Source organism: Labrus mixtus, chromosome 2 (genome assembly GCF_963584025.1).
Source record: "Labrus mixtus chromosome 2, fLabMix1.1, whole genome shotgun sequence".
NCBI classification, from domain to species: domain Eukaryota; kingdom Metazoa; phylum Chordata; class Actinopteri; order Labriformes; family Labridae; genus Labrus; species Labrus mixtus.
In genome coordinates this window covers 33,003,656-33,025,905 of record NC_083613.1, presented here as the reverse complement: position 1 = coordinate 33,025,905, position 22,250 = coordinate 33,003,656, and the positions used below count along the sequence as shown (strand labels likewise).

The 22,250-nt window shown below is 43.9% G+C and overlaps 2 protein-coding genes across 4 annotated transcripts in view; both read right to left on the bottom strand.

The window, feature by feature from the left end:
• Positions 1-10,859, bottom strand: part of prr36a (proline rich 36a) — a 38,301-nt gene extending 27,442 nt beyond the window's left edge. Inside the window, exon 1 of the mRNA XM_061062208.1 lies at positions 10,625-10,859. The gene's annotated coding sequence lies outside the window, so the exon portion shown is untranslated. The remainder of the gene's footprint in view (positions 1-10,624) is intronic.
• The window catches only part of mcoln1a (mucolipin TRP cation channel 1a), a 153,834-nt gene that overhangs the window by 113,700 nt on the left and 17,884 nt on the right, over positions 1-22,250 (bottom strand). For 2 of the 3 annotated variants that reach the window (XM_061062408.1, XM_061062421.1), the window contains exons 9-14: positions 22,204-22,250; positions 21,880-21,981; positions 21,263-21,385; positions 20,421-20,627; positions 19,699-19,829; positions 17,471-19,012 (exon numbers count right to left, since the gene is read on the bottom strand). The exon at positions 22,204-22,250 is cut by the window's right edge and continues 103 nt beyond it. In XM_061062408.1, coding sequence (XP_060918391.1) covers positions 18,976-19,012; positions 19,699-19,829; positions 20,421-20,627; positions 21,263-21,385; positions 21,880-21,981; positions 22,204-22,250 — 647 coding nt within the window. In that variant the 3' untranslated portion in view covers positions 17,471-18,975. Of the gene's footprint in view, positions 1-17,470; positions 19,013-19,698; positions 19,830-20,420; positions 20,628-21,262; positions 21,386-21,879; positions 21,982-22,203 lie in introns of those variants that run through there. The other variant, XR_009676395.1, reaches the window with a different exon arrangement.

Here is a 22,250-nt window from a genome sequence, read left to right as displayed (position 1 = left end):
CTTCACTGTCCTCGGGGCTAAACAGTGACAGCTGGCTGTTTGTGTGTGTGTGTGTGTGCATGTGTGTGACCCAGCAGGTCACAGGGAGCTCAAGAATGTGTGCACACTGATGTACATGTGTAGAGATGGAGCAGTGTGAGCGAGGAAGGAATGTGTAGGATCAAAGTGTTCATGACGGGAAGATGTCATTTGCACAAATTTACATGCAAAAAAAAAAAAGAGAGAGAGCTGGAATTTAGTGGTCCTACTCTTCCTACATTCTTTGTTTTTAAAGTTTAAAGGTGAGACTCTGGAAATGACAAATGAAAGCGAGGCTTGTGAGCTTGACTCTGGTCACAGGTCTGTCAGCGATTAGCCCCGGAGTGTAAGCCGAGCAGAGTATGACTGTGTTTAAAAATGAGATATGAAGGGCCTCTGTCCGTTTGTTTATTAACTTTCCTGTGGTGTGTGTTGAAATGATAGGCACGTACACAGGAAGACACGCGGGCAGCGTTTAATTTGAGCGTGCACACATGCCACTGGGAGGCTTAGAGGAGGCGGAAAAGAGCAAAACAAGAGGTTTAATGGTATTTGGGAAAGGAAGGGGTTTTCCTAAGCTTCAGGATCAGAGCAGCAGACCAGATTGAAGTGAAAACTCTAACACTTCTCTACGACTCACACAATGCATGCACTGCTACAAAAACCTTTAAAAATATTTAGAAACCAGTCTTCATCTGGTGAAGAAAGCCTCAAACATAGGTTTCTCTCTGAGGAATGGGAGGCTGCGGAAAGGGCTGCTGCTTCATCTGACCATACAAGGCGGTAGTGTTGTTTCTGCTGCATCACAAAGTGAGTGTTTAGTTCACACACATACAGAGTGACAGCGAGGGGGAGAGAAAAGGAGAGAAACTCAATCTGCTGTTGGAACACAAATCGGTTAAAGTATGCAGACGGGAGGCAGAGTACAGATGAGCCGAGGGTTTGTGAATAATACACCGCTTTAATGGAGCACATAGTTGAATAGTTGACAAGCGCAGCAGGCCCGAGACACAAACACAAACACAGCAGGTCTAGATAATGAGCCTAAGAGGCCAAGAAACTGGTCATTCATTTATAATCAAGTATCTTTTTTACTCTCTTCGGAGAAGAGCTTTGTGTTCCAGTTCACACCAGCATCACAAACTTGTGACTTCTCCTGTGAGCAAAGACATCAGGCAAAAAGCAGATAAGACCAATCAACGTTCTCCGTGCCTCATGGCCAAATCAAACAACAGATAGGTTGTAGTTTTATGCAGCTAAGCGTCCAAAAAAAGGAAACATCAGTATCCCGTATAAAAGGCAGAGATGCTAACCAGCCATCAAAAGTTAGACTTGTTGTTTTCAGGGTGAGCTGCAGGCAGAAACATTCTTCACCTATCTTTACCTGGACTTCTTCTTGAGAAGCCTCTAGTGAAAAACCAACAGACTGTGTCGTCCCTAAACCACCCCCGGACGCCCAGCCTCTACCATCGGACTGTGTCGTCCCCTAAACAACCACCATCCTCGTTCATGTACGGCCTGCTCCGACCTCCAGCTCAGCGGCAAGGAAGTGTGGACAACAAGAACATGAGGAATACAAAGGAGACATCCTTCCTGCATATTATCCCATATGCTCTTTTTGTAAATCGTCTCCAGATAACACTTTTTATGAAATGGTGCTTTACAAATAATGATTGATTGATTGATATATCCGTATAAAGTCGGGTTGGGGGTGATGATTGACAACAAAAGGAAAATATATTCAGGAAACTTAAACACGAGTAAGTGAGCAACAGGTGCACCACTGTGCACATAAAACTGCTTCAGACTCTTCTCTGCTCACCAGTTTCCTAGTTCCTAGTGAGTGAACACATGCAGTCACACGAAGTATAAAAAGACAAAATAAAAGTGTCATTATAGGTCCACACTTCGTTGCTTCATCTGCCATCCTGGATGTCCGCTGATTGTTTTTCAGTCATGTCTTTGCCTCCTGAGAGGCCACTCCACATTGAGATTTTCCTGAAATAATTTTAGGAGTGCATCTGTGTGAACAGCTTGTTCAGAACTGATTTTATCCTCAAACTTGATTAAGCGCTCTACTCAAAGACCAAACAGCACTCTTTGACCCTGTCACGCTGTGTTTATGTAAATACATTTCTCAATCTCAGACAACAGGAAAACATGCTCTGTGAATGGAAACAGCACGCTAAAATAAGACTCTGAGCTCTAATCTGCTCTTAAAATGATGTCGACAGCTTGCACCAGGACAGAAACAACCAATAAACATCAAGTCAATGAAGGATGATGGAGCCTGTCAGCGTCTGTGAGACAAAGAGATTGGATTATTGACTTTTGGCTGAGTGTCAAACCTGCTGTGGAGTAGAAATTCTTTGCATCTGTGAAGAATCTGTCACCCGAGTCAGGTCATACGTTATCAGATGGTTAAAAAAAACCAAGGCACCTGAGCCTGTCTTTTGGTATGCAACATGTTTAGTTACTCAATGAAAGGTGATTCATCAGCTTCAAACGTTTCCTCTGCAGCACCTGAGCTGTGTTCTGGTTCAGGGTCAGTTGTGTTTTCGGCCCTACAGAGGTGGTTCACTTCTTTGACCCTGTGTCAACCTGGCGGTTTTTCCAGACAGGAAAGCGCTGACTCAGGAGAAATTGCAAAAATTACTGTGCGCTGAGAATAAAAGTGCAGGTGCACATCCGCAACAGCCACTGTATGACCTACACTGCTCTGATTAAATTGTTTATTCTCTCGATCAGACACTGAGCAAAGAGGTTGTGGGTACAAGACAGAGTCTGTGGGCAGCAAAACTGAAGTGAATATCACACATTTGGAAAAGAGTTTTGGTGACGTCAACAGCGCCTTTCTGAAAAGCGCTGCACATAAAAGGGCGGAGCGCTCGGAAAAAAATACATGATGGATAGATATGTTGTCGCTGTAGATTCACAATTGGGTGCTTTCACTTTTTCTGCCAGTTCTACCTGCATTCTGAAATTGCAGCTTTTGATTGTTGTCCGTTTTTCATGATTAGCCTAATATTTTTCTAATATCACAGTTTGCTTGTGGAATATGGCGATCTTCTGATGTCAGACTTGATCATGTCTGTGATTGATCATATACCGCTAACACTGCTTCATTCATGTGAACATGCACAGAGAGTCTGGGTTCATTTATGGAGTTGATAACCTGCTTCATGTGACCCCCTCGACGAGATCTACGGTAATTTGTCAGGGTTAGTGACGCCCAGGTAAACAGGGTATGTTCAAGTGGCTTCACAAGACAGGCGTCTGGTCAACAGATCCCATCTTCATGATTTTATGGAAAAGACTAAACAGACGGGCCCTGACTCAGAGACAGTTGGTACCCATCTCCACTAATAACTGTAGATAGACCCTTCACTTCCTGTGTCATGTCCGTGTGTGTTCAGAGACAGAGCCGTCTACAAAGGCTGCTTGCATCATGAAGATGAATGGCGCCCTGCACACCTCGTTTCCTTTCTGTACACGAAGGAGCTCATTAACCCTCAAGGATCTTTCTGACTGACTGGTCGCTCTACTCCTTTCCCAAGAACAAACTGTGAGCGACAAGCCCTTCATCTCCGAGTTTAATCCTTTGGAAAAACATTTACACTGAAAAATGTTTGTCCAGAATCATTTTTTATCAAATTGCTCTCAGTAAAGTTTCTCCCTCATGAATCCCTGCGCAACTAAGCAGAAATCTAGGACAAATGTGAGCTGATCTTCCTACCAGCCAAACATCAGGAATAAACTGTTGGGTAAAGCCCCGCCCCCAGAGACCAGACCCAAATCAAAATACTGCAAAATAAACTAGCAGTAAGGATAAAATGCTCATGCTGAATAATGTTTATTTTTCTTCATCTGTGGTTTGACAAAGCATGTCATTTCAAAGTCCGTAGGATTTCATGAATATGTGCAGCCTTTTTTTTCTAGACCAACCGATGAGCTTCAGGGCCTGTGTCCATTAGTGCTGTTTTTGTGCTGGCAGCGCTGGCGTCCTCAGTTTCAGAGTACTTCTCACAGGCGCTTATAGTTGCTAGGTTATGGAAGTAAACATCCACTTCCTTTGGTAGTGTCAGTGAGATGTGTTCAGATTGCACTGTGTGCTTCATATTTGCTTTAATTCAGGGAAATATCACCAAGAAAACATGAAAATAATGTAAAAGATTTCAGTCCTAGCATCAGCAGCAGCTCTACGCCTGGAAAATGTTTCCTCAGGTGGAATAAAAACTAGAGCCTGATCGATTGATCCACCAGCCGATAATATCAGCCGATATTAGCATATCAAGAAACTATTGGTATCGGCTCATTTTAGCAGATATATGCGGCGATATTACCAGATTTATTTCCCAAACAAACAGACTTTAATTTGAGTTTCATCATATAGCAGTTCTCTTTCACCAGCAGAGGGCGCTATATGGATTACAACAAGCATCATCACTCTCCAGAGTGTCGAGCGGTGATGCACGTACATGAACAGTTAATTTCCAGTCGAGTGAGCATCTTGTCTTTGTTATAAATCTTTTCCACAAGTGTTTGATAACTGAGGGAGCAACGCAATAAATGTGTACATCTATACTTATCACTTAAGATTGAACATAGATCAAAGAAAGATTTATCGGTATCTGATTTTTTCTCTTCCTAATATCGATATCGGCCTCATAAATCCTGTATCGGTCGGGCACTAATAAAACACTTTGTTTTAAAGACTAATTATAAAATGTTTGTCTGCTCCATGAAGAGAAATCAGTCAATACTGTTACCTGACTGAACAAGAGGGGGCGAAAATAATTAAGTGCAAGGGGTCATGGTGTTAAGCAGACAGCTTATTCCAATCAATTCCATACGGGTTGCTAACAATGCGCTAAGTGACTGTAAGCTACTCAATAAGGCCATTAGGAGCAGGTGGTTAAGTGTGGCTACAAGTTAAGTGGACTAAGCCTGTTAGCCGTTAAGGGAGTGGCAGTCACAAAGGGGTGGACTAGCAAGATATTGGCAGCGTTAACTGCTCTGAAAAGCTGCAGGGAAATGGGTTACAATCTGTTCCAGAGCTGGCAGTGTTTTAAAAAAAAAAAGAGGACCGACCGGGGCCGTGCTGCCAACCAGGACAGGCCGAGAGCGGGGAGAGTGAAGCCAGGAGGGCAGTAGCATCAAACCAAGCGAAGGAGTGTGTGTATGAAATCGACACTGGACAAAAACAACGGCGACGACCACCATGAGGATCTTGAGTGTTTGGCTGCATAATTGAGTATAACATTAGTGTACCATGAGGGGGAGGGGGTGCAGACAAGCCTTATTGTCTGCACTGCGTACCATGTAACCTCCTCAGGCACGGTGCCGGGAGTGGGGTTTGAGTGGATTAACTTGTGCAACGGGACGGATGAGCAGCTGGTGTGGACAACTTCACCCAAAAAGAACCCAGGGTATGGAAGGGGTAAAGGGTGAATGAGTGCATCTCTTCCACACAGTAGAAATAGTTATCACATGTTTGCATTTCAACATTTTTATGAAGCACTGCAAGTCTACCCTGGTTTAACCTTCACCGTCAATGTTCAACAATTAATTATCCCGTAGAAACAACTCTGCTAGAAACAGTCAAATATAATGCAACCTGTTTAATCTAGTAGAAATGGTGCACTTTAAATGCAAGAAATGGATGGAAAATAAAATAAATTAAAGTTGAAGCCATGGCTATTAAAAGGATTTAGAAGAGGCATACTTCAGTATAAAACTCATTCCAGTTTCCTGCCAGACCTTTGCCCCACATTATCTACTATCTTTTATTTTTGTATTTCCTGTTTCCTTACACTGTGACTATTAAAAGTAAACAAATGGGGCTCTAATAGACGAGTGTGCAGGCATGCAGAAAACTGAAACACTACCTCATGTTGGTATTTTTCCATTAATTACATCAACATAAAAAACCAAACCATCAATTTAAGTAATTGTATCCACGATGGTTGGTTGTAGGGAGGGCCAGAGCTGACATCAGTTTAACTGTGATAAAAGCATCTTCTCTCCTGTGCTCCAGCCAACTGGCTTTGGACGGGGCAGAGAGTCAATACCATGATGGAGGGCCCGAGGGCCAGATCAGTTACTGGGCCTGTGACGGAGCAGGGTGAGCTGAGGCCAGATGGACAGTGATCCAGCACATGGCATGCCTGCCTCTCTGACAGCTAGCCAAACCCACAGCCACACCCCTGAATGTTTTGAAACACACACCAGGGCTGTCACTATTACCTGAAACTTGAATGAGGACGGGCATAAATATTTGGACTAGTGAAACAAAAGAGGACTGGTTCTTCTTACTGGATGATCTTTGTAGATTGCCAACAAAATTCTCAACCAAGATTGACATTCGATATAATACTTTTTTCTCTTAATACCTGCAAATGTAGCAGCACTTTACATTTCCAGATTTTGTACCACCATTAAGATGCTCGATATAGCTCAATGTTTCTTCGAGATGGGATTCAAAGTGAACTAACAAACAGACTACAAAAGTGCTGAATTCCTTTTTCAATAATTACAGTGCACTGAGCCCAGCTTCACAGTCCCAGACAGACTGAGAGCCTAAAAAATGCAGCGCCAGCGTCCACCACTCAATCCTAATGGGCAGGAGAGTGCCAGGATGCAAACCACAGTGACGAGCGTTACAGCACCACACCGTCCCTCATCCCACAGCTGAACAACCAAAGAGCAACACGGGAGACGCACTGGATGATGAAATATGGTTTAACCCTAAATGTCACCCTCAACAGATGCTGTAAAGCAGGCCGGATTTGGGATTACATTTCCACAGGGGTGTTGGCTTGAGACAGACACTGGTTGCAGGCTGTAAAAAAAGCAGCTGACATCCAAGCAGATGCAAATTCTCCACACTGGACAGGGGTTTCACTTTCCACTCAGCTGCCCTGGTTTTTTAGTGACTTCTGAGACATGGGGACAGCCGCAAAATGGCCAATGTTCCTTGTGGTATAAAAATATGGCTTTAGCAGATTTAAGTTCAGTACTTTTTATACCACGGCAAAATTCACTAATGAGCAACAACTGAAAGGATAAATCCAGGATCAGCCAATGGGAAATTGATCTGCAACTATTTTGATGAGTTAAAGAGAGTAGGAATTCAATCATTGTCTGATGGGTTTCAATGGCCGCAGCAATTTCCCTACAACTTTTTTCATTCTCCACTCTATCCTGGTCCAAAAGGGGGGAGTTTCTCCCACTTTTCATCTTTCTGCTCAAACATAGTTGTCAATTTCCACCAGATGCATGATGGGAAATAACCAAAAAAGGAAGTTGTAGTCTTGCAGTCAGCGAGCCTACAAGATCCCCGGTCTTTGCAAAATCTCTGCAAGTTTCTGACACATTGTCTTTAGATGCGAGAGTCTGTCAGACATTTTTTAAAGTCTTCTAGTGAATGGAAGACTAATGCCTATGGATAAAGCAGCGAGTTATTGGGAAGTACATCCTGTTCTCAAACTGTTGGAGCGTGAAGGGGGACATATTTGACCCCAACACAAATAACAACATAACCTCACAGCTGTTCACCGACCACACAAAGCTCAACAGCAAATCATCCGCCTTCAAATGTAAAAAAATCTACCAGTATATCACACCATTTAGCAGAGAGAAGCAACATTGAAAGGCAGTAGAAAACTAGTTTGGGTTCACACGCCTGTCATCTTAGATAAAAAAAACAAACAGCTCTTGGCAGGCAGGTAGAGGTTACTGAAACCTGACACAGTCCTCAAGTGATTGAGCCAAAAGTATTCCGGGTATTGAAGGTATTTCAGTGAGGAACAGAACAGGTTTTCACTCAATGACACAGCAGATGGCTTGATTTGGTTCCCACTGTTTGGCTAACATCACACGACTTCAAATGTTGCAAAGTAAACCCCCTGCATTTCTCTCAAAAACGTCAAGCCTGACATTAAGAACAACTGCAGACAGCCCATTAGACACGACTATTAAATTAAAGGTAATTCCAAGTTCACTCCGAGACTTTGAGTACATTGAACTTGAACTCATTGTAACTCCTTGAAAACAAATCCAAGGGGAATACAACTTTGTAAACAAGCACAAATGTCCTCATTTAACATGAAACCAGAACTAGGAGATGCAGGGAAAAGTCTTAAATGACTGTTACATGGTCCCTGTTCAGAGTATTTTTAAGTCTCTTTGCATAGTGCTGGCTTTTTCCTTTTCTTCGTCCACCTGTCCAATCCCTCGGGCCTTCTCAGGGCTGAAGAATACCCTCAATGAACCGAGATGACTATTTCGAGCGCCTCTTATGGTGTGCTTTTTGCTTTTAGGAAGAGGAAAGGGAAACAAAGGTGTGGACAGTGGAAGTGGCTGAGCAGTGTATAAACACAGGCTGCGTCCCAGTCGAGAGGCTGGAACAGGAAGTGCCAGTCCCTGGGAATGACAAACAAGAGAGTGAAAGCAAAACTAACAGGTGAGTAACTGAACGTTGGTGTCAGTTAAGGTTCCTTGAGCAATACTGTTGTGTTATGATTTTAGCCGTGAACTCCTGAAAATGCATTTTACGGACAGTTCCCCTGCAATCATAGCGAGTTGCATAAAGTTTTCCCCAGTGGGACGGAAGGAGACAAGGGGTGACTAAGGAAGCAGGACACGGCAACTAAAAAAAAGACACTGCCGAAAAAACAAGATGGTTGAAAAATCGACAGTAAGCGACACTATAATGACAGTTTTTTTTCTTTAAATCAGTGCTGTGCGTTGCGGAAAAGAACATACTGGCAAGCCGAAAATAGTATGAAGCTCCCGTATGACATGCAGACCGCAGAGGTCACCAGACAAAAATGTATGTCACCCCCTTCCCTGGGTCCCGAATAAACAAATTTGATCATTTCTATATCCAGTTTTTTTTAATGTAGTCAGAGTTGTTATTTATTTCCCAACTTCCATTAGTTAAATGATCAAAGCCTTCTGGACTGTGTGTTACTGGCAGCAACAATTAAACCTTTGCAATATCAGAATTTTAATTAAAAAAAATTATATATAATAATAATAATAAAATAAAAATAATAATTATTAAAAATAATACTTGTTTTCATTCCACAGCGAAGAAAATTGAAGTCTTAGGCACCCAATATTTGGTTATTTATTGTTTTAAATTACTAGAGATTGCAGACATTGCACACTGTCTACATCGCACAAATACATTGTGAACATATTGGTTACTGAATAGTTGGGACTGTATTATTTAGACAGTGTTCTCTCTGTTTAGCTCTCTGCAGCTTTTGGGTTAAAAATGACAGAATTTGCAAACCCAAGGGGATTACAAGCATTATGGCAGCACATATCTGACATGTGAATCAGACAGTATCTGTGATCCAGCAATGAGCTCCTGGAGCGTAGCCAGAAAAACAGGATGTGGGAGTGAAGAGGACCATGTGCGTGTGTCATTCACACTTGGTTTCACACCCAGGCGACGACAAACTCACACCCCACTGGCAGCAGTGTGGCAGGAGGGTCTTCAAGGGGGCGACACCCTTCCCCGGTGAGTGTCTGCATGTCAAATGCCTCTTCGAAGAGTGTCACGGCTCCCCACGCCCAAGCCCTGCCCCGGCACACCCACACACCACACATCCCAAAACACACCGATTATGTAATGTGGACTCCGAGCCAAAACAGCATCCCTCTATCACAGAGATCTGCGGACGATGCTGTCTGATGGTCTGCCTGCACTCCTCCTCTTTTCTGATGTCAATCTGCCAAGTCAACAATGAGATCACTACATGGGCACAGATGCAAATGGGAAAACAGACTATTTCTTATACGGAAGAAAGAACTGAAAATGCACTGGGTGTGTAGGCAAGACACCAGAGGTACTTCAACATCAATATATCAGTGGTGTTTACGACCTACATTCATTTACAGATATAATGCTCCTTTATTGCAAGGAGAGTATGATGCATCTCGTTGATTTTAAACCCAATTGTCTAAACATTACCCAACTGTTTTCAGGCTCCTGACAAGGTCCTACCTAGGTGGTCCTGTGAGTCCACGTTTAAGCAACTGTCTTGAAGGTTTCTGGGTGATTTCTTCATGTGGAGCTTTAATAACACCATTTGTCTCTTGACAAACAAACAAACAAACACCGAGTTCCCCCTCAGGTTTTTAGCAAAAAAGGCCCGGTTTAGCCTCACAGAACAATAGCGGCGGTAGAGGGGGGGAAACACATGCAGCCAGTCAATAAATTGGACCTGATACTACTGAAGACAGCGTGTCAGGTGAGTCTTGAACCGCCATTCACTCTAATAAACGACCACACGGAGAGTTAAAAAAAAACACGTTGAAAAGCAGCAGCGTTACCGTTACTGTGCCATGCTAGCGTTTACGTTACGGTTACACATCCATACTCACACTACAAAGAGGGCGTCTTGGCTTCACATAAGTAATGTTTGGTTCATTTAGAAGACACGCCTGCGAGAAACACCATTTTAAAAAGGTAATTTTCAGTTTAAATAACACAAAGAAACAAGCGGGTTAAAACGCGTTACTTAGCGACCAGCGGTTAAAAAGCGTTACTTAGCGACCAGCCGTTGGAAACCGTTGTAATTTTAAATGTTACCTTTGATCCGCCGCGTCTCTTCCTGAGGAGAATCACAAACACTCCCCTCTCTGTCTGGTCCAGCGCCGAGGTTAAAAACGCATTCAATATGTCGACAGAGCCGTAAATTTAACCAGAGTCGACTAACAATGGAGCTGCGAGCGTCCCTCTCCGTGTCCTTTTCCTCCACGTTTGAGCAGCAGCGGCGGTGGTGGCAGGCAGGCTGCTTCGCTTCATGAAGGATGTACCCGGGCGGGGAGAGGAGGAGGAGGAGGAGGAGGAGGGAGGAGGGAGGAGGGAGGGGGGGGGGGCGTCCAGAGGCAGATTGAAAGGGCGAAGCGTGGTGGCCATAAAAAAAAAAAAAACATGCAGATTATAATCCCGCGAACGGACCAATCAAACGCGAGAGACTGGTGGTTATGCAAAACAGGAGTGACGTCAAATTCAAACCAAGCGCGAGGTCTGAATTGAGGCACGGGGTGGGGGGATGTGGGGTTCCCAAACTGTGGTCCGAGGACTCCTTTAGGTGCAGAGTGAGGACACTTACTCATTGGAGAACATCAATTAATACAGTTTTTACTTTATGTTTCTGAAAGTAAGTGACCCCGCCCATAAATATTAGACTTTAATTCCATAATTTAAGATTTTATTTGTAAAGGGACAATGTTTAATATAAAATCAATCAATCAATTTTTATTTGTATAGAGTCAACTCAACTCAAGTGTTATCTCGAGACACTTTACAAGAAGCAGGTAAAAGACCTTACTCTTTGTTATGTTACAAAAAGCAGGTAAAAGACCTTACTCATTGTTATGTTACAAAAAGCAGGTAAAAGACCTTACTCATTGTTATGTTACAAAAAGCAGGTAAAAGACCTTACTCATTGTTATGTTACAAAAAGCAGGTAAAAGACCTTACTCATTGTTATGTTACAAAAAGCAGGTAAAAGACCTTACTCATTGTTATGTTACAAAAAGCAGGTAAAAGACCTTACTTATTGTTATGTTACAAAGATCCGGCCTATCCATCATGAGCACTTTAGCAAAGCAGCAAAAGTTGGTAGGAAAAATCTGCCTTATTAAAAGGCAGAAATCTTCGGCTGGATCCCCGGCTCATGATGAAACAGTCTTCACAGGCCTAGACTGCGCCGGGCTTGGAAAGGGATAGGGGGAGAGATGGGATAAAATGCAGGAAGAGGGATAGGGAGCAAGGGTTGTTCAGGCAAGCCGTCCATCAACAATCCGGTGGGGAGGGGGGGAGGGGGTTGTTCTGGCAGGCCGTCAACCAACGATCTCGAGGAGCCTAAGAGAGAAAATGACCAATGATGTGTTGCAGAGATAAACTGGCAACACACTAGATGATTTTGGGCCCGATTTGCCCCCCACACCGATTGGAGGGGCATGGTCCGATTTGAGGTTTGCCGATAAATGTTTGACAGTGTGGGGGAGTGTACCTTTCAGATGACTGGATAACACCTCATTCTTTTAAAAGTTTTCCGAGTCGTTGTTCCGACTTGTGCAGGTGTTCATGTGCATTTTACAACTCAGAAACTCGTTTTTCCGACGCGTCCGACACCGCATGAATGTAAACCACTTTAAAACTTTGTTAAACTTCATACTTACCAAGTCAAACTTTAGAGACACCATTAGCATGATAAAAACAACAGTTAGGTTGTTTCACTTGTAAATAAGAAGCATTGAATTTCTCAGTCTGGTGTCTGTGTTTCTGCTGCAGCATTGTCACTTGATGCACATGGCATAAAAGTCAGAGGAGCAAAAAAACAATCTCTCCAAAGTCATGTAGAGGTTTCTCTTTTTTATTGGCGCTGGAAGCCTGGAAAGTTCAAACACAGCTCTGACCCTCTGATAAACCTCTTTACGCTTCTCCTCCAGAGAGTGCTCTGTGCTTAAATGAAATCTGAGATGTGGATTTGCATGAGTAATATTCCTCCTCCTTACACCACAAATGGTTTCCATCTTCTTCTTCTTTTGTGTTGGTGTGTAGCTGGGACTATGCCTGAATAAAACTAGGCCGAAATAAAAGTTTCCCTAAAAGTTACATTGGGGATTTTCTTGACTTATAGATGAGCACTGTGTGTCCACTCCTCTTTGGTACAAGCCCCACAATGGCTGTGAGCTGAAAGCTGCAGCTGCAGGAACCACAATGGAAATCACTGAAAAGGGAGAAGACATACAAAGACTGCTGCAGCTCACACAGAGGGAGAAGGAGTGACTGGGTAGAGACGTGTGGCATTATCTGTTGTTTTCTTTAATAAAGCTCAAAGACGAGGAGAGAAAGGGAGAGAGAGAGAGAGAGGCATTTAAGAGAGAATTGAGCGAGGAGAAATCTGAAACTCTGTGAGTGAAGGAAGGAATGAAGGCTTACTAGAAATCCTTAACCACGACCTCCTCAACTCACCCGGTTTCAGTGAACAGAGAGAGCGTGAGTCATCATGTCTCAGCTCTGCTTCTCTCTCTCTCTCTCTGCAGGACTCTGGCAGCTGTTTCATCAGCAGCATGTCAGTCTTTCCTATCAGCAAGAGAGCGGACAAACCAACTCTCTAAAGTTTCAGGATTTAACTCTAACTCCGGCTTTGTGAGACATTTGAATGTCAGTTTTTGCATAAATAATGTTTTTGTTGATGCAAATGTGAGTCAGGATGCTGGAACCACAGAAAGTTTGACAGCAATCTTCTTCCTTTTTTTTAAACTAAACTAATGGTTTCTGTGTCTCTATAAATGCTGCTAAATCCTCTTGTTTCCTGCCCAATCATTACAGATTGCTTCATAATGCTGTTACGTGCTGGCTTCAGGGTGGAAATCCTTAACATCGTTAGGATGGACTGAAAATCTATGATGCTTTCAAGCACAGACTCTGCTTCTTGAAAATCCATTTCTTTGGTTTGGTCTGCAGGTCGGCCATCCGCACCTGATAGAGAAAACAACTGCACAAATATGAGATGTTTTCCCACGTGCACTCTGGACAATTTCAAGAAATCAAGACATTTTCTAGAAATTTTCAGGACATTCTGCCCCTGAAATTTGCAAAGTTGTTATTTACAAGTTCCTCACAGTGTGAAGAGTTCCCGGTCAGAAAGGAGGTCGGGGATCTCAGGAGGTGAGTCATGGCATAAGGACACTGCCGTCATATAGTTTACAAAATGTTAAAGGGGACATATTATGACTTTTTTTTTTTAAACATATATTTGTGTAACCTGAGAGTCTACTGACCCACAAAATGTGAAATAAACCCATCCAGTCCTTTGTTTGTGGTCTGCATAAGTCTTACAACACATAGAAAAATGCTCCGTTTCAAATGTTCTCTCCTTGTGATGTCACAGCGGGATTCTGGGAAAAAAAAAAAAAAATCCCCTCCCCTCCTCTGGTATCTCCACCCATGGACTCGACCCCCAGACTAGAACAAAATATTTGCACAGGTCCGCCCTTTTTTATTCTCTCTACAGAGGAGTGATATCTACGGGGAAAACTCGGGGGGGGGGGGGGGGGGGGGGGGCTTATTACATTTAAAGAGACACACACACCAAAACGGAGCGTTCTGAGAGAGCTGGTTTATACAGGGTCACAAACCTCCTCTGGTGCTTGATTCATGTTATATTTTGACCAAAGCACAGATGTTTCATTTAGACCACAGGGGGACTGTTTGAAAAGGTGGAGAAGAGGGAGAATATGTCCTCTTTAAAGATAGTGGACTAAGTAAAGTTTGACACTAATGACAGTTTATTTTCACAAATAATTCCAGCTGCATACCCCGACTTTCATGTGGATGTTTTTACTTGGGGCCTGGCAGGAAAGTGCGGGTTATGTCAGGTTTGAAAAGTTTGACCATTTGTTCACACATGCAGCTCACCCAGAAAATTTCAGGAACTTTTCAGGAGTTTTGTGCATGTGTGAAAACGCTCTTCAGCCGTAATTCACTGTGACAACTCTGCTGCTTGCTTGTTTTGCTGGCTGCGCTCTCTTTGAGTTTCAGCTGCCAGTAGGTGTGGCTGAGATTGAGAACACCTGGGCCCAGTGTTCCCAATCCATAGGAGCAGGCCACACTTCCTCATTGTTGGGAGACAGAAGCCTTGCTCTCACTTGCAAAACTCCTGATGAGCTGCATGTGTGAACACTCAGACTTTATCCTGCAAACCCTGTATTATTGTTTCTGCATGAAGTCAGAGTGAGCTGATGTGAGAACGCAGCAGGATATTATTCCCCTCGAGCCAGTAGGAGGGAATGATAATGTTTACTCCCTGCGATTGATGCACGACCATAGACTGTCTGCACACGATCAGTACGCTCTCTGTGTAGGTAAAAACTGTCATCATAGTGTCAGACTCTGATGCTTTGTCAGCCTCTCTGTGTCGTTCCTAAGTCTCCCGCTGTGAGGTGCATGTGTGAACGATCAACTTGGTAAGGTTTCAGGGGCAGCCGAACTAAATTATCTAGAAACTGTCAGGAGTGCATGACATGTGAGAACACCGACAGTCTGCCTCAGCTTGCTGAGTGTGTTTGGTGGCCCATACATACCACACATCAAAACACAAACTCATTATAGAAGATTTAAAGACGAGGAGGGAAGGGAAACCTCTGCAGCTGCTGCAGCCCTGCTTTGATTAATCCGAGCTGCTTTGTTAATATAAAGGCTCCAAACTTCAAACAGCAAGCCACAAGTGTGTGAGTAGAGCAAGTTTCAATAGAGGCTGAGATCAAACTTGAATCAACAAAAGGCCACACCCCGACATCAGCAAACTGAAAAACCTTCGGCAGCTTCTCGACTGTGTAAAAAGAATCCTAAATAAACACTCATCAGGTTTTTTAAAACATTCAACATTTTTATGAGATGCCTCAAACTAAGACGTGTACCTTTCCCTCTCTCTCTCTCACAGACTGACACGATGAACCATCATGGGGCAGAGCAGTACATAATGTATGATGATATTAAGCTAAGTGGATGGAAGGAGGAGGATGTTCTACATCAGCTGCCAAGCCTCGCTGTGGAAGCTCAATAACCAGGAAATGAGCTCATCATATCGGACTGCTCTGAAAAAGAAGAAAAAAAATCCAGATCTGTGATTTCCCCTCTCTTTCTGTGGACTCGCCGTGTGCTGCAGAGTCGCAAACTGAAAACATGCAGGGTGTTCACTGCAGCTGTGTGAAACTGAAGGATTTATGAGCATGACAAAGAGTCATAGTTTATTTAAACGCTCGGAGGGATTGTGTCTTATTGTGATCTGCAAATAAAGTAGAGAAGTCAACTTGTCTTTGTGTCTGAAGACGTGAGCATGGTGCTCCCTCTACTGACGAATCAAAGGAACTGCACTCAATGGAATCAAGTCAGCTGATGATAAAACTAAATAATACATTGTTTTCAAATCTATGGAGCTCCCCTGCTCTCAGCTGAGAAATAAAAATCAGCCATGTGTAACTCTGTACTGTGGGGTTAACAAATCAGTTCACACATTTTTATAATCTCTGCCTTCTGATTTGTAATCTGTGGGAACAGTTTTCCGAGATGTGGGCACGGACTAGTAAACTGTGGGCTTTGATTTTTTATTGTAAGCTTGATTTCATAAAATAAATGTTGTAAACCGGGCATGGTTCAATCAACTGTGAGGATTGTTTTCTGCAAACTTTGGGCATAGAGATTTGTGTAATATCAGAAAAGGTTTGTAAACGGTGTGCACAGATTTGTAATCTGTGGGAACAGTTTTGCAAACTGTGGGCACGGTTTGATAACTGGGCACAGATTTGTAAACACTGGGCAACGGTGCTCGTGCATGTAAGTGAGGGGGCGTGGCTTTAGAGGGAGCACAGAGGGGAGGGGGGTGGGTGCAGACGGAGCACTGAGGGAATGCTACTTTCAAAATCATGCTAGTTTTAGAAAATTACCAACCCTGCCTTTAAGTATGGGTGAAGTTTTTTAACACTGAGCAGGTTTTTTTGTTTTAAACTGTGGGAACAGATTGTAAACATGACTCCTGTCTTCAGAGTAAAATGAAATGACCATTCCCATCACCACTGAATCCACCACGTTCAGTCCAACGTATCTGGATATAAGAACAGATTCAAACTGGTTTGGAGTGAAAAGAAAAAAGCTACAGTTACACTGTTAGCTGTAGTCATATTTAAAACAGTATTTAGCTTTAAATCCACCATTATATGCAGATAAATCGGACTTAGTTGGCCGAGGCGTTTGCTGTTGAAATGGTCAATTACTTGTTGTTTTACAAAACTGTCCCCACTGGGCATCGGTACCCTAGTGGTTAGTGCACACGTAGTCCTCCAAGCGGACGGCCCAGGTTTGAATCTAATCTCTGGCTACTTTCCTGCATGTCTCTCTCTCTCTCTCTCTGATTTCTAACTCTATCCACTGTCCTATCTCTAAAATAAAATGCATAAAAAAGCCAAAGAAAACAACAACTATTCCCACAGTTTCCAAATCTGACTGGACTGACGATGACTATGATGTCATTGCTGATGATGATGACAGTATTTAGGATGGTGTCGATTCTCATAAGAAGCTGTCCATATTGTTGAGGATATCAAAACAACATTTTTTTAAATAAACCTGTGTGTCACCTCTGGTCACTTCCTGTCAGCACCTGTGTGTCTGATCTTTAAACTTAAAGCGGTTTGTTTTCACTTCCTGACGTTGTTTCCTCCTCTCTAGATCCTCTTTGGACAAACACGTCTGCTACATGACTTGTAGAATTCTAGCTGGCACTGATAGTGTACAGACTTCCACACGTCTCTTTTCTATTTCTCAGCTGAGACTCGGAGGACTCTGTAGATCATCAAAGCTTATTCCTAAATAATTCCTAATAAATCAGCACATCTTTTTATACGACACCGAGCGGAGGACTGAAGGACAACTTCATGCTTTTTATTGTTGCAGTGCAGATCATTTGTATAAAAAAACATGAAAACATCCAAATGTAGGAAAAGTACATTAAGGTCATTCTAAATCATATATACATGCTTGTCATGGGAACATTTGGCAACACTTTTGACCATCTGAATCCAAGCTGTCAACGGACAGAACATGACGGACTGAACATGACATCACAGAGGAAACTTTGTCGTCCTTTAACCTCCTCCTGCTCGCTCCACACATGATTTCTTGTTTGAAAAATAAAGGAAAGACTTTCCTGTAAATAACCATGTGGTGAAGTCCAGACTGTCATGGCTCCTTAAGCTATTGTGCGTTTGACGTGGTACAAAAAGAAAAAACTCCAGTTCAAGGTTACAGTGTTCAAGACGACATCATTATGAAGACAACAAACGGACTAAAGAGAACGTTGATTCAGCGTGACAGGCCGGTGATTACAGAGCAGATAATATGTTTCCACTATCGTTAAAGCAGCCTCCTTACTGCTAATCTTTGTCTTCAAGTCGGGAACAGTTAGTCGAAACTAATCAGCGATTATAGAATCAAAGAAATGAGCTCACATTTCTAACTTCTAAACAACACCTGGACTCTGTACTTCATTAGAGAAACATACACTGTGGATGAGGAGAAGCTCTCCAGCAGGTGAAATATCGTGATCAGATAAATGCATCACACACACACAAATGCAGCGACGAATACTACAACAACAACAACAACTGCTGTTTCTGCAAGAGAAGGCAACACGGTGCTTGTTCAGGCGACGAGAAGAGAAGCGGTTTGAAACGTAATAGCGGAGCTTCGGCTCATGGGAGGGAAAACAAATCAATCCCACTCGGCCTGTTTTGTTGTTCTGTTTTCTGATATGTGTACGGGGAGCCGTCTCCCTGATTGTCTTAGATGACTAAAAGATGGGTTTCCTTCAGTGTGCACAAATTTAAAACGTCTTATTGTGCACTGACCTGACTCTAGTTCCTGTGCTCAGAATGCAAGATGAACAAGAAGTTTGCAGAAAGTTTGTTCTATATTAACTAAAGAGTGCGCTCTGCACGAGGTCACCTATTATTAAATACTCTCAAAGACAAAAACAACAACAGTCAGGATCATGTACAAACTACTACTGTGTACTGTGTTTCTACTTCCTGTTTCTGTCTCGGCATGCATCACTTAATGCATCAGAAAGAAATACTGTTAAGTTTTGTTTTAAAAAAAACAAGAAGAAGGAACAGAGAAATGTTTGTGTGTTCATGATGCTGCACCAGCCCCTGAAGTCTTTTCATCTGCATGAGGAGGGAGAAAAGAAGGGAGGCTGTAGTCACGGGTTTCCTTCTGCAGGGTCTGCAGCTCCTCCCTTCAGATGAGGTCTGACCCAGATACGGGGCGTTGTTTGTACAGAGACGACAGGGCGTCACGAGTGTGCAGTGGTTCCCCGTGGTCAGCAGGGGGGGACAGTGAGGCCTGAGAGGTCACTGAGGGCGTCTTCAGTTCACCAGCAGGTTGTCCTCATACGTTGTCGTTCTGGTGAAATCAAAGACAGATGTCTTGTGAATCGATTATCCGTCATCGTGATGACATTGCAACATAATCAGAAAATCACATTCATTTGATAACTTTACTGTGTGAACAATAATAAATATTTTAGGGCACTTTGTTGTTGATTTGATAGCAAAACTAGTGATACTGACAGGAAATGTGAAGGTTAAAGGTCACATGTTCTCCTCCTCTTCTTCAGTTTAAATAAGTTTCAGAGCTCCCCAAAACAGGTGTGTGAAGTTTCTTGTTCTAAATCCACTCTGATCCTGTATTTGATCATGTCTATAAACCCCTCTATTTCAGCCCTGCTCAGAACAGGCTGTTTCTGTGTCTGTACCTTTAAATATGTAAATGAGCTGTGTCTGACCACGCCCCCTCTCTGGAAGGGCTTGGGTGTACTCTGTGCTTTCTCGCTCCATGTCCTATTGTTTATGGTGAGAAGGCAGACTCAGAGGACAGAACAAACACCTAGCTGTGGGAGTGTCACCCACCTGGGGGAGGGGCTACTGCCCTTTGTGATGTCATGAAGGGAAAAGCAGTGGGAAGCAGCCGTGGTAACCACACCTTATTTAAGGTTGTTCCCTAAGTACGGAGGCTATCGTCCTCCAAGCGGGCGGCTATTTTATACACTCAGATATCACACTTCCAAATGTTCCATCTCCCCTCCTCACCTGTCACAGCAGCAGAAGAAGGAGCACGGCGAGGTCTCCAGGACCCTGAACTTCCCCGAGGTCGGTGCGTCTGTGCACTCTGCTATGAAGGCGTGCAGGTCTGTGAGGTGGAAGGGTTCTTGGGTTTGATGCTGTGGGAATCAACAAGACGACATCATGAAGAAGTGTGATGGGCAATCAGCACACGTTTACACAAGAGGGGTAAATATATGATTGAAGACTGGGGAGGCTTGATCAGGACTACGGAGCAGTACACCACACACTTTTTCAGACTATTCAGACAAATAATCGGTTGTGACAAGCCTTGTATTAGGCCACGCCCCCCCCCCCCCCAAAAAAAAAATGGTCTGATGGTGCAGGATTACATCAGCAGCAACCAGTTGCACAAAATGATTAAACCAGTAAAAGATTCATATTTAACATGATGTTGAAACCTGTAACAGCAGCTCTCTTTCTCCCCCTATCTCTCTTCTTTCCCTCTCTCCATCTCTCTTCTTTCCCTCTCTCTCCCTCTCTCTCCCTCTCTACCTCCCTCCCTCTCCCTCCCTCTCTACCTCTCTCTCCCTCCATCTCTCTCTCTCTCTCCCTCTACTTCTCCCCCCCTCTCTCTCTCCATCTCTCTCTCTCCCTCTCCATCTCTCTCTCTCTCGGGGTAGAGAGTGTGTGCAGGTTGATTTATGGATCTTAGATGGCCATTTAATATAAATAAAGTCCTTTCCTACCTTGATGGTCTCGTAGGCGCCGGTGATGAGAGCGATGAAGAGGGACAGCACCATGTAGATGAAGAGGGAGATGAAGGTGTACAGATACACCTGGCTGAACAGCCACACCAGAGTGCTGCTCTCCTGCATCTCCGAGAACGTCACGTACATGTCGTCTCCGTTGATGAGGGAGAAGAGACTCTCCGACACCATGGACAGAGAGCGGAACTGAGGGGGGGTGGGACAAAAAACAAAAGTTCTGTCAAACCTCTGCTGATGTACAGGGAGGAACAAGAAGTTAAAATAATAACTTTTGAAACTGGAGGAATGTGTCTGCAGCTCCAGGAAGAGCCCGAGGTCAGCCTGAGGGAGTTCCCTGTTCTGTGGTTTACGTTCCTCTAATTCACTTTCTGTGGCTGTCTGTGGTGTACCACACACACAGGTATACATCTGATAACGAAGCACAAGAGGAAACAGGAAGCTTATTCAGAGCTTCAGTAGCTGAGGGAACAAAGATCTTCGACCCCTTTGTGGTTGAGATGTGGGAGGTTTTTTTGGGGAAGCAGAACGATGATTGATTTCTGAAGTAATATTTGGGTTAGGGTTAGGGAATGACATGCAGGGAAAGGAGCCACAGGTCGGATTTGAACCTGGGCCGCCCGCTTGGAAGACCACAGCCTCCATACATGGGGCACGCGCTCTAACCACTGCGCCACCAGCGCCCCAATACATGTTTCTTTTGTATTTGCGGATGCAGTTGAAGGGATTTTAGTGATTTAACTCTCAGCGTTGACGCATGTGATTAATCGTGTAGTGGTGTGTGTGTGTGTGTGTTGAACTGGACTGCCGATGGCGGCGCTCACCTTGACGTGGTACGGTCCCAGGACGATCCAACCACAGAAGCAGTATCCGAGATAGATGACGGCCACGCAGGAGCAGAACCGGATCACGTTGGGGAACGCTGCTCGAAGTGTAACGATCAGGATCTAAAACGAGAGAGAGAGAGAGAGAGAGAGAGAGAGACAGAGAGAGAGAGAGAAAGAGAGAGAGACAGAGAGAGAGAGAGAGAGAGACAGAGAGAGAGAGAGAAAGAGAGAGAGACAGAGAGAGAGAGAGAAAGAGAGAGAGAGAGAGAGAGAGAGAGAGAGAGAGAGAAAGAGAGAGAGAGAGACAGAGAGAGAGAGAGAGAGACAGAGAAAGAGAGAGAGAGAGACAGAGAGAGAGAGAAAGAGAGAGAGAGAGGCAGAGAGAGAGAGAAAGAGAGAGAGACAGAGAGAGAGAGAAAGAGAGAGAGAGACAGAGAGGCAGAGAGAGAGAGAGAGACAGAGAGAGAGAGAGAGAGAGAGAGAGAGAGAGAGAGACAGAGAGAGAGAGGTAGAGCAGTGGAGAGAGAGAGGGAGAGAGAGGGCAGAGGAGGGGTTTCTTTAAGAGGGGCGGGGTTTCTCACAGTTAAGAATTTCTCAAACTAACAAGAACTTACATTGTACTTCTGGAAAAAGGTGAGATAGCGAATGACTCCGACCCACACCAGGAGGGTGGAGCTACCCAACAGGATGCCACACACGTCATACGAGGACATATTCTGTGAGGAGAGAAGAAGAAACGTCCTTAAAACAGAGCACACACACACACACACACACACACACACACACACACACACACACACACACACACACACACACACACACACACACACACACACACAGACACACACACACACACACACACACACACACACACACACACACACACACACACACACACACACACACACACACACACACACACACACACACACACACACCTTAGTCTCGATGCCGATTTTGATGATGCTGCCGGTGATGGTGAGCA